Here is a 12,653-nt window from a genome sequence, read left to right on the forward strand (position 1 = left end):
CGCTGTCTTAAATTCTCAGAATACTGCTCTGGAGACAGTTCCAAGACTTTGATCCACCAGCAATGAGACTAGCAACTATCACAAGAACGGTAGAATTGAAACACTTGGAGCTGTCTTATCATTTTCATGCTTTTGCTGGTAAGTACGTCATAGTCATATTGAGGAGGAAGATATTGTGGATGCATGAAGCTCTCTTCATAAGACAATTTCAGTCATTATACTGGAAGTACAGGAGAACTTTGTGCATCATAATACAGCAATTTATAAAGAAGCAGCATCAAGATATTTATTCTTGCATCTTGAAGTAATCATTATTTGAGTGACCTGATATGTTTCTTGTGGTATAATGTCCCAAGTTACAGCTGAGAGTTATTGTCTTCAATAAAGAGTGCTCTGTTTATCTGTCTGCCTCAATTTATTATTTTACATGAGCAGTAAATTTTGTGTGCTCATAGATTACCTCTGGAAATGGAAAGGTTATTACGAAGGAAGGAGCAGTACAAAAATTGACGTTTGGTCATATCCAAGAGGAGGATTCTGGAATATACACATTTGAAGCTGATGGAGGAAGAACAGAAGCTTCACTATTTGTTGAAGGTAATTAAAAATAGTTATGAAATTTGCCACAGCTTTTCTGATACTGAATTCTGTTTAAAGCAATAAAGATGATCAACAGCAGGAGTAAGGAAAATCTGACCGTGCTCTGATCTGGTAATGGACATCTTTTCAACAACTTTAAAAAAAAATTTCTCTGTAAGTTTACCTACAATTGTAGAACTACCAAAAATATTGCATCTGAAGGCTTTATGAATCTTCTCACAATTCAGATTGCTTAGTAGTATAATTCGTAGATCAACACTGCATTCCATAATACTTGCACATTTCACCCGCTTGATTTTCTTTTGAAGCTGCTCTGTATGTTACAACTGCACTTTAATCAAATATTTAAAACTGTAAATCCCTGATATGTTGGAGTTCTAATGAAAGAACAAAACATAGATTATCTGTACAGCATCCTGTAACTCATTCATTTATGTATACTGTACATAATTTCCATGTAATATTCATAGATCTGCACAAAGTAAGTGATAACAAAAAAAAACTATTTCATCAAAATCATGCAGTACATTCAAAAGGCGGATACAATAGGGTCTTTTAAGAGACTCCTGGACAGGTATATGGAGCTCAGAAAATAAGAGGGCTATGGGAAACCCTAAGTAATTTCTCAGGTAAGGACATGTTGGGCATAGCTTTGTGGGCCGAAGGGCCTGTATTGTGCTGTAGGTTTTCTATGTTTCTATGCATAATATTCAAGGAAATTGATTTATTGATATCTAATTACTGATTTATTGTGAGTTTTTGTCCTTGATGATCATTTGTCCTACTGGTTAATATCAGATCCACCAGAATTTGATCAGGATATGCTTGACCAACTGGGAAAGAAACCTATACTAGTTAAGGCTGGTCACACTGCAACAGTGAAAGTGCAATTCAAAGGAAAACAACCAATGAAGGTGTCTTGGTACAAGGATGGAGATGAACTGTTCAATGACAAAAGGATAAAAATTGATAATGCTGGAAACTTTACAAGATTGTCAATCTCCAACTGCAATAGAAAGGACAGCGGAATTTTAACAGCTAAACTGAAGAATGAAAGTGGTACAGCTAGTACAGACAACATTAGCCTGTGTGTTATTGGTAATGTATTCTTTTGTTCTTGTTCCTTTTGAAATACTTCTCACTTCATTTTCAATCACCTGGTAGATATGTATTAAGTTCAGAACCTGTCTGGTTAGAGAGTTCCTCAATTCATATTTCGGTTGTGTGCTGATTTTCCTCCACATTTGCTTGCTGCCCCAGGTTATTTTTATGTCGTCCACCTGGCTGATAACTGGCTGACAGCAGTGGAGACTAAATGGCTCTTTTGCTCATGGCTGAAAAAAAATTAGATTTCATTTCACATAGTTGAGTGGAGAATGCTGAGAGAGCCTATGGTTTTCTGAAACAGCATCCCAAGCTTTTCCTACTAAGTTTTAAGAACATAAGAAATAGGAGCAGGTGTAGGGCATCTGGCCCATCGAGCCTGCTTCACCATTCAGTAAGATCACAGCTGATCTGGCCATGGACTCATCTCCACCTATCCGCCTTTCCCCCATAACCCTTAATTCCCCTACTATGCAAAAATCTATCCAATCTTGTCTTAAACATATTTACTACGGTAGCCTCCACTGCTTCACCAGGCAGAGAATTCCACAGATTCACCACTCTCTGGGAAAAGCAGTTTCTCCTCATCTCCATCCTAAATCTACTCCCCCGAATCTGAAGGCTTTGTCCCCTAGTTCTAGACTCACCTACCACTGGAAACAACTTTCCTGCCTCTATCTTAGCTATCCCTTTCATAATTTTAAATGTTTCTAAATGGATCTCCTCTCATTCTTCTGAATTCCAGCAAGTACAGTCCCAGAGACTCAATCTCTCCTCATAGTGTAACCCTCTCATGTTTGGAATCAACCTGGTGAACCTCCACTGCACCTCCATTTGATATCTATTTTTATTATAATTGTAAGAATGCCTAAAGGTCACTTTTATTGAGTTTCAGTGTACTTCTGTATATTTCAGACACTAATGCGTCACATTTAGTGCAGGAATTACTCATTACATCTCTTAGTCATCTGAAAATGAAATTTAGCACAATATACACATTAGATTTGAGTCTTAAGCATAATTAAAAAGCAAAGTTCTGAGGATGATAGAGTCATCTGAAAATTGAATAATACAGGGTACAAATACCATGATCAAAGCCCATGGGATTCAGTAAGTGTTTTAGTATTAATTTTTTGTCTGTTGAGCAAAAAAGAATATTATTAAAGTGCAGCCACAATGTATAGTCTACAAAATTGAATTTACAAATATTCACAAATCGCCAAGTTTTCCTTGATATCACCTAAAGCCCTTCACCATTAGCATCACACACAAAATGCTGGTGGAACGCAGTAGGCTAGGCAGCATCTATAGGGAGAAGCACTGTTGACGTTTCGGGCCAAGACCCTTCATCAGGATGTCTTGGCCCAAAACGTCAACAGTGCTTCTCCCTATAGATGCTGCCTGGCCTGCTGTGTTCCACCAGCATTTTGTGTGTGTTGCTTGAATTTCCAGCATCTGCAGATTTCCTCGTGTTTGCTCACCATTAGCATGTCAGCTTTTATGCCAGGAAAAATAATATTCAGTTTGATTTGAAATTTGTCAAAGGTTTTATTGATGATCTTTTTCAGATAAGCCACAAGCACCTCAGGGGCCGATAGAGGTTCTAGAAAGCTCTGAAAGTTGTATCTCCTTTAAATGGAAACCACCCAAAGATGATGGCGGGAAACCCATTACAAACTACATAATTGAAAGACAACTCGTAGGAAGAAATACGTGGACTAAAGTTGGTGAAAAGGATGTGTCAGAAACAACATTTTCTGTTCCCAAAGTGCAACCTGGAAAGAATTACAAATTCAAGGTTTGGGCAGTGAATTCTGAAGGTGTAAGTGAGGCATTGTTATCAGATACAATCACAGCTGGTAGAAGAGGTAGGTTCTTATAAGGTTGAATGAATTATTATACAAGGCATCAAGATGGCCCCAAAAATTAATATTTGGAGATAAATATATTTTTCAGATGTTCCTGGACCTGTTGCAACACCAAAAATCCTGAATGCAAACAGCAAATCCATTACATTGTCATGGACACCTCCAAAAAAAATTGGAAGTTCCAGATTAATTGGCTATCTCATTGAAAAGCGCAAGGAAGGTAGCAACACATGGATTGTTGTCACTGACCATCCAATTACAGGTAAGATTTAAACCATTTGCAGAATTACTCAAAAATCAACAACAATTTAATGCATGGTGCATCCATGTCAATATTTAACAATTAATTTCACACATAGAAACAAAAAGTTACGGAAACACTCAGCTGGTCAGGCACTGAGGAAGAAGAAACTGAGTTTCTGTTCCCAATGAAAGGTAAAGGTCCCTGACGTGAAATGTGCATTTTGCCTCATTTTCCACGTATGCCACCTGATCAGCTGAGTGTTCCCAGCATTTTCGGTTTTTATTTGAGATTTTCATGACATACCAGTTTTCTTTATTTTCAACTCATTTCACATAACAGGTCAACATTTTACTTAAAAACTAGTGATGATCATAAGCTACAATCAGGTATCTTGCTAAATGTTGAAGTGAATTTTAATGCTCTAAAATAATCTAGCCAACCTGCCAGACAACCAGCATAAGTGGATGATAGTTAATATCCTTAACTCTGAAAAGGATGTTAGCTGAGGCAAAGTAGTCACATTTATAATTTTGCTAGAACAAAATATACTTTGGAAAAAAGATTGCTTAGTGCCTTGACTTTCAACTTTAGCATGGTTTTAAGACAGCAGAAGAAAATTGACTGTCAACATACGAAGAGATACTTATATTCAGAATGAAAAATAAGGCGTTCAGTAGTATGGATCAGTTTGGTGTGCATGTGTATAGTCATTTCTGTACATAACAATCCCTTTTTGGTACCACTTAATGAAGATTGGTACACTACATCCAAATCACAATGTTCACACGGCACTTTTTACAGAAGCTCCTGGTGTATAAACAGATCAGGGACATTCATCTGAATGCTTAGAATCTGTAAAGTTAATCATTAAAACCACCAATCATTTTAATGATACATTGCTTATTACTTGAGCAAAACATTGGGCATGGAAGTTTGTTCAGGTTGCTGTGATTCTGAAAACATTTTGAAACTATTTTACACAGAGAAGAAGTGGACCGTCACTGATGTTGTTGAAGGGCTAAAATATGAATTCCGAGTGATTGCAGTGAACTCATCTGGTTTGGGAGAACCCAGCTGTGAAACTGAAGCTGTGTTTGCTCGGGAACCCATAAGTAAGTCCTTCTACATTACTTTACCTAAAGAGAGAAAAGTCAAATGAGAAAACACGGTATAGATTTTTCTCCTGTATTTGTTGAATTTAATGGCTGAACTCTTCTGTAAATCTCATGAGTGTTGATGAAGTGTCCTGGTCCAAAATGTCGATGCTTTTTTTTCCATAGATGCTGCCTGTCCTACTGAGTTCCTCTAGCATTCTGTGTGCGTTGTTTGGATTTCCAGTATCTGCAGATTTCCTTGTCTTTCTGCTATAAATCTAATAATTGTCTAGTTTTGCTTCACTTCTGGACTCTGCATGAAGTCCAATAATAGGGTTGGAATTTCCTTAGCACTTATATTAAGGAAGCTTCTGTCAGATGGTACAACAGCTTACATTGGATCTGTGAGCCAGTCCATCTGCATGGGGATTATAAGCAGGGAAGCATAAACATATAAGCTTATAAGCAGGGAAGCATTATAAGCATAAGGTAAATTCTACTATTTAATTAGTTATGTTTGGTTTAATATTTTTAAATTATTTAAGAATGCTTCATTAGTTTTAGTTTTATTAATTAAATATGCTTCTTGAAATATGCAATTGTTCATTTCATTCTTATTAGTTTTTAGAGGTTTTTTGAAAGTAAAAGATTTTAATAAACATTGAAAGCCTTACACAATCTTGCCAGAAATGTGAGGTTCGGAATAGGACTTTTACATCTGTCAAAGGTTCTTGGTGAAGTTTTGTGTACATGGATTTTTTCAGTCTCTATTTGTTTTTCTCAAAGCCCCGTTGGAGCTGAGGGCATCTTCCTTGGGTCACAGAACTAACATTGCGAACAAGTGAACTTCTCTATCCTTCTGGTTACTAATAATATAAGAACAGAAAGTGAAGTCAGCTGCAAGCAACAAGAACTGTGTGACTATTGTCTTGTTGGTGGTCAAACAAGTAAAGTCCAGTTTAAATGTCACTGTTGTAAAGATTAAAATCATTTAAAAAAATCTTTGCATCTTCTACTGGTCTGATTAATTTTTGCACAGAATTATGCACAGAATGTCAGATGCAGTGGCGATGTTACCTCATCTATAATTATTTAATTGTCATTATTTATACTTTAATTGCAATGGAGTATATTGGAAGCCATTTTTTTTTAAAAACAGGAATTAGAACATTTTTAACATCTACAAAACAGAGGGTGCAATTCTTCAAATCTCTTTGTGATAAAGTTACTTCCTCTCTTTTCTTTCTCTCTCTTTCATCATTCAAGAATAAGAATCAAGTCTCAATACCAGAATCAATCTTCTGCCACTCACGTTGACTCATAAGGATCACATTAAAGGAATCGCCTCATGTTTCTTGGGAAACATTAAGTCTTCATTCAATTGGACCCTTTAGTAGCAAAATTGAGATTAGTAAAGAGCAAATAATTGGGATCAGAGGAGCCTGCTACTGAACTTGTTAAGGATAGCAAATAATGTCTGTGTCTTCTCCTACATACCAAATGTATTCTGATAAGGACATTACTTTGTTGAGCAGCACTGGAAGATAGTGGGGTAAGGAAACACTGATATTTTGGGACAAAATCCTTCATCAGGATTGCAATGCATGCATTTAGCCCAAAACATTGACAATTCCTTTCCTCCAGAGATGCTGCTCAACCTGTTGAATTCCTCTGGCAAATTGTTTGTTGCTACAGATTCTAGCATCTGCAGTGTCTTGTGTCTCCAAGCCTTAGATAAGATAAAGTAATCTTAGCTCATGTCCTAACAGATTATGGTGTATCTTACAGAACTTTATACTGGATAAAACAACTCCATTAACCTTGCTTTCTCCTTTCTATTTCAAAATAGGCCAGATTTGCAAATAGGCCAGCTTACCCATTTGTAATATTAATTCTGCTTTCTTCTCTCAACAGAAAATACCTGATCCACTGCTAGTTTCCAACATTCTCCTCTTTCTTTCAGGTTTTATTTTCTGACCAGATTTCGGTGTTTTAGCATGTCTTTTATTTGTTCCCCCTCGCTCTGTCTCAATAATCTATCATTTATAAAACATTCTCAGCAGTAGAATCACCTCAACAACCCTAGCCTCATCTCATCAGTGACAAAAGAATGTAGAACTCTACAGTACAGGCCCACAATGTTGTGACGTCCTTTTAGCCAACTCTAAGATCAATCTAACCTTCCCCTCACAAACAGTCCTCCAATTCCCTATCATCAATGTGTCTCAGTTTCTTTAATGCTCCTCATGTGTCTGCCTCTACCACCACCCCTGGCAATGCATCCCATGCACTCACCACTCTGCGTAAAACTCTGACATCACCCTATACTTTCGTACAATTGCCTTAAACCATGCTCCCTTGTATTAGCCACTTCTGCCATGGGGAATGGTCTCTGGCTATCTATTCGATTTATGCCTCTCATCTTTTTATACAACTCTATCAAGTCACCTCTTACCTCCTTCACTCCAGCGAGAAAAGTCTTAGCTCTTTAAACCCATCCTCAAAGGACATGCTCTGTAGTCCAGGCAGCATCCTGATAAGTCTCCTCTGCACCCTCGCTAAAACTTCCACGTCCTTCCTATAATGAGGCAACCAGATAGGAACTCAATATTCCAGGATATTCCCTTTTCTTTTCCACTTCTCCCTACCCCTTTGATTGCTTACATCCTCAGTTCTGATGATGGGTCTTCACCCAAAAACACTAACTTTACTTCTCTTTCCCCAGATGTTGTCTGATTTATTTCCAGCTTTTTCTGCTTTAATTTCAGTTTTCCAACAGTTACAGCTGTTTTTGACTTTTGTGCAATATACTTTGGCAGAAGGTATTGTGAAGAGAATACAAAGAGACTTCAGGGGGTTACAGAGAGGCTGAGAATGAGGGAGAACAGAGAAAATGGAACTAGAATGAGGGAAATTAACTACTTTTGTTTTGAACTTCAATAAGATTAATAAGATATGCAGCAACCATCACATTAAATGGGTATGAGTTAGCTATAGTAGAGATAAACCTGGATCACTTCATGCTTGCTTTTGCATTCAGGGCCACCTGGGACCGTGAGAGACCTCAGAATGATAGACTCTACCTACTCAACCATATCTCTGGCGTGGACTCCACCAACATACCAGGACAATGGAGAAGCAAAAGGTTACATTGTCGAAATGAAATCTTCTGGAAGTGCCGCTTGGACCAGATGCAATCCCGTTCCTATTGCACTGAATTCATACACTGTGAAGAACTTAAAACCAATGGGGTCGTACTTCCTGCGTGTGACAGCTGTCAATGATGGCGGAATGGGGGAGCCTGTAGAATTAGACAGTTACGTACTTGCCATGCCACCACCAGGTAATTGTATTTCAGATTAAAGGTTATTGATTTATCTGCAAAGATTACCTACAATGGTTCTTTGGCTGGAATATAAACCAACAAAATAATTTTTCAAGTGAAATTGTTCTATTTGCAAACTAAACCATGAAAGTGCTGAGAATTAGAAAGAATGCTTGATGTGTACAATACTACTTAGAGTCCTAGAGTCAAGTAACATGGAAACAAACCGCTCAACCCACCTTGACCTCGACAACCATGGTCACCCATCTGTATTAATCCAGCACTTGGCCTAGGATATTCAAGTAATCATCTAAACTCTTCTTCAACGATGTCAGCAACTCTGCTTTTCCCACCCTTTCCAGCATTATATTTCAGGTACTCTCTGGATAAAAAAGTTCCCTCTCTGAATTGCCTACTCCTTATCCTGAATCTATGTCCTGAATGAAAATAATGACAGTCGTAGCGAGGGAGGTGAGATCATAGACGGAGGTCTGTTGTTTGAATGCCAAACACAAGGGACTATTTATTATTGTGCTGTTTAGAGCTGAATGATCAGTGTAAGAACTCTTTGGACTTGGTCTTGTGCAATCATTCTCAAAATACCGTCTATTATACGTCCCAAAAACAGCAAGTTTAAGGTTGCTTTTAATTATTCAGTATATCCCCAGAAAGTTTTTTTTTACCTCTTTTATATTAGTTAGGACCATATTTTCTTTAAGCATTTTGATTAAGGTTTACTACTGAAAATCCAATAACATAGATGCTGCCTAACCTGCTGAGTTCCTCCAGCACTTTGTATGTGTTGCTGGGCATCAGTTTACCCAAGCTGACCTTAGTCTGGTGGGAAACTCAAAACCACAAGACTTTTTGGGTCAGACATTCAATTGAAGCTCATATTAGCATTTCTACAGCAAGAAATGGTGCCACTGAGCACATGCAAGTCCACCGATTAGTGATTAAACAGTTACCATAAGTGTCAGTCCAAGGAAAGAAAAATAAAGACAGAAACCTAGATTTCCTGCATCACTTGAAAGGTTGCATTCAAAGTCTTCCCCAAACACAATATCCTTTAAACTGACTAGCAGTGACATTCCCACCTTTGTGTCCAATGGTCAAGCCAAGAGAATTTTCTTGAATATCTAAGCAGGGGTATAACTAACCCTATCAGCAAGCTAGAGTGGTGGGCAGCAGTGAAGAATCCCCTCAGCAGCCAGCAAAGGACCACAGCCAATGAAAGCCCAGTACGAAACCTCCAACCAAAGGATTGAAAACAGCACCAACACCACCCCAAGGTACAAGATCACCTTGCATGAACAGCAGAGAACCCTAGACTCCAGGAGCTCAAGGAATTCACCTGTGGCCAGCTCTTAGCATGACAGATAGTGTCTACGACCACAGTCAGAACCTGTTGTGTGGGGGTTTAGTTTTATTTGCCAGTCAAAAGCAGCTCCATCATGCCGATCATCGTTTGGCCCATTTGAAGTGCATGATTAGGTGTGCTGCATGAATGTATAATTTTCCAAAATGTACTCAGATAGTATCTAGAATAGGTTTGTTGTCTAATAAGGAAACTTCATACAAGAGGTGACCTAGTTAAAATGTAAGAGGTCTTGACAGGGTGGGTGTGTAGAGAACACTTCCTCTTGTGTTGAAAATCTACAAATATTAATAATTAATTCAGATGGAGCAAAATGCTTATTTGCAGAACACTACAAGTCTTTGAAACACTTCCTCTAAAGATGGTGAAAGCAGACTGAATATTCTAATAGAAGGGTAGATAGATGCTTGGTAAGCAGGCAAGGGTTGAAAGGCCACTGAGAGTCAAGTAGAATGTAGAGTTGACGTTACAATCCGAGCAGACATGATCTTATTAAATGGTAGAGCACAATCTTACTTTTAAAAATACCCACTTCTAATTTGTGTGCACATTGATATATAACTTTGAAAGTTGAGAGAAAGAAAGTGAGAATTCTTTTCTGTTTAAAAACATTTATGGTTTAAGGACATTTTAGAAATACCCAATTCCAGTCCTATCACAACACCCTAGTGAACACTTTGTTTTGGCTGTTGAGATTTTGTGAGTGTATTGAAACCAAGATATCCTGGATCTCCTGATGGCTTACTTTCTGGAGAATTCTTACAGCTTCCCTATCATTTGTCTCAGGGTTAACTAAGGGCATTATTTCAAGGGGGAGCATTAGAGAAGATAAAGGACATGAAGAGTGAATACTATAGAGAATGCAGGGGAGGTTTACAAGGATATTGCCTGGATTGGGGAGCATGCCTTATGAGAATAGTTCGAGTGAATTTGGCCTTTTCTCCCTGGAGCAATGGAGGTTGAGAGGTGACTTGATAGAAGTGTACAAGATGATGAGAGGCATTGATCGTGTGGATAGCCAGAGGCTTCTTCCCAGGGCTGAAATGGTTAACATGAGGGGGCATAGTTTTAAGTTTCTTGGAAGTCGGTACAAGGGGGATATCAGAGGCAAGTTGTTTTATATATACACACACACACACACACACACACACACACACAGGGAGAGATGGGTGTGTGGAATGTACTGCCAGCTACAGCAGTAGAGGCGAGTACAATAGGGTCTTTTAAAAGACTCTTAAATAGGTACATGGAGCTTAGAAAAATAGAGGGCTACACAGTAGGGTAATTCTAGGCAGCTTCTAGAGTAGGTTACATGGTTGGCACAACATTGTGGGCTGAAGGGCCTGTAATGTGCTGTAGATTTCTATGATTCTATGAACATCTTGTTAATATTCTTATACATTTAATATACTGCAAATAAGAAGTTTCTACCAATCTGTATATATTTTGCCGAAACTGCTTAATGTCTTTGAGTGACTCTTATTGTCTTCTATTTTGCACTTGATGTGATTACAGTATGTTCATTATGTCCCCATTAGTCTCCATCTCACATCTGTTATTTCCCTGCTTTCATTTTCCAGATACTGTTTACTTCCCATCATTTTTCAAAGCTCCTAATGCCCCAACCATTGAAGACTTTGAAATACAGAGACCATTGTGTAGATAAATGGGACAATTAAACTCTGCAGTTATAGGCCAAATATGACCATAAGACATAGGATCAGAATAAGGCCACTTGGCCCATCAACTCTGCCTCACTATTCCATCGTGGCTGACTTATCTTTCTCAACCACATTCTCCCACTTTCTCACTGTAACCTTTGATAGCCTGACTAATCAAGAACTTAGTAAGGCACATATTGGAAAGGTTTCAATGATATCTCCTTTCATTCTTCTAAACCCCAGTAAGTACAGGCCTAAAGCCATCAAGTGTTCCTCATGCATTTACCCTTTCATTCCCAAAATTATTCTTGTGAACCTGCTCTGGCCTCTCCCTAATGCCAGCTGTTATGAATCCTGTAACTGGGTCACTTACCAGCAAAGATAGAGAGGTCCGTTGAAGTCTGATGTCACTATTTTCAAACGTTTTATTTATAAAGGGACACAAAAGTAGGGTTAATACATACATTCAGATAGTGCACATCGTCAACACTCAATCTAAAGCACGGGTATAGTAATAATCATCATTAAGAAGTGAGCTCTGCTGTTGTCTAGGGGTTAATAGGTTGTCCGTTGGAAATATAAGTCACTCAGAAAGTCTGCAGGCCTCAGCCCTTTGAAAATCGCTGGGTTTCACATGGGGCGACCAAGAGAGAGAGATTGGGGGAGAAGAGAAAGAACTTGCCGAGTCTTTATGAATCTTCCGTGAAATCGGGGGAAGCGTTGGTTTCCTCTCCCCGATGTTAGTTAAAAGCGGTTTTCTGTGATTCCAGCCACAAATTCCAATCCCGGAATCTAACGCATGTGGCTTCCTTCAGAATGGCTTCCCGCTGCTGCGGGATAACTCTCTCGTGTCTTCTTGGTGCGTCTGAGGGGCTGTCCCCCTGAGACTCTCCTTTATACTTCCTCACGGGGTCGCAGGTGTCAATCAGGTTGGGATGATGCAATCTCTCTCTCAACCAGCCCACCTTGCCCGAGGGCTTTTCACGTGGTCTCCATGAGACAATAGTCACTGTCGTCTTATTCTGTATCCCGGGTGGGACGTGCAATTTGGCACGTCTCTCTCTCCCTCACTTCCTGGGTCTACTGACCCCCCCCCCCTCGACGGGTGCTCTTGCAATTCTCACAAAGGAGGGGGCTGGGATCATAACACCTCCCCTCTTAAAACGTTTTTACCAGCCGTTAAAACGGAGTGGTACACAGTCTTACAGGAGTTTTGAATCTAACACAATACACAAGTTTTTCTTTTCACAGAGTACTACCGTTATACATTCAAGTTAGTATCTAAATAGTTAACGATTACAGTGTCCCTTTCTTTAATATCTTACATTGCGAACCGTACATCAGACTTCAATTCAATAACCACTTATTTATTTTTTTTC

The 12,653-nt window shown here is 38.8% G+C and overlaps 1 protein-coding gene across 1 annotated transcript in view; it reads left to right on the forward strand.

The window, feature by feature from the left end:
* The window catches only part of LOC132381241 (immunoglobulin-like and fibronectin type III domain-containing protein 1), an 80,857-nt gene that overhangs the window by 46,013 nt on the left and 22,191 nt on the right, over positions 1-12,653 (forward strand). The window contains exons 14-19 of the mRNA XM_059950622.1: positions 456-597; positions 1,399-1,698; positions 3,273-3,572; positions 3,661-3,834; positions 4,800-4,928; positions 7,951-8,253. Coding sequence (XP_059806605.1) covers positions 456-597; positions 1,399-1,698; positions 3,273-3,572; positions 3,661-3,834; positions 4,800-4,928; positions 7,951-8,253 — 1,348 coding nt within the window. The remainder of the gene's footprint in view (positions 1-455; positions 598-1,398; positions 1,699-3,272; positions 3,573-3,660; positions 3,835-4,799; positions 4,929-7,950; positions 8,254-12,653) is intronic.

This window comes from Hypanus sabinus, chromosome 25, assembly GCF_030144855.1.
Source record: "Hypanus sabinus isolate sHypSab1 chromosome 25, sHypSab1.hap1, whole genome shotgun sequence".
Taxonomy (NCBI): domain Eukaryota; kingdom Metazoa; phylum Chordata; class Chondrichthyes; order Myliobatiformes; family Dasyatidae; genus Hypanus; species Hypanus sabinus.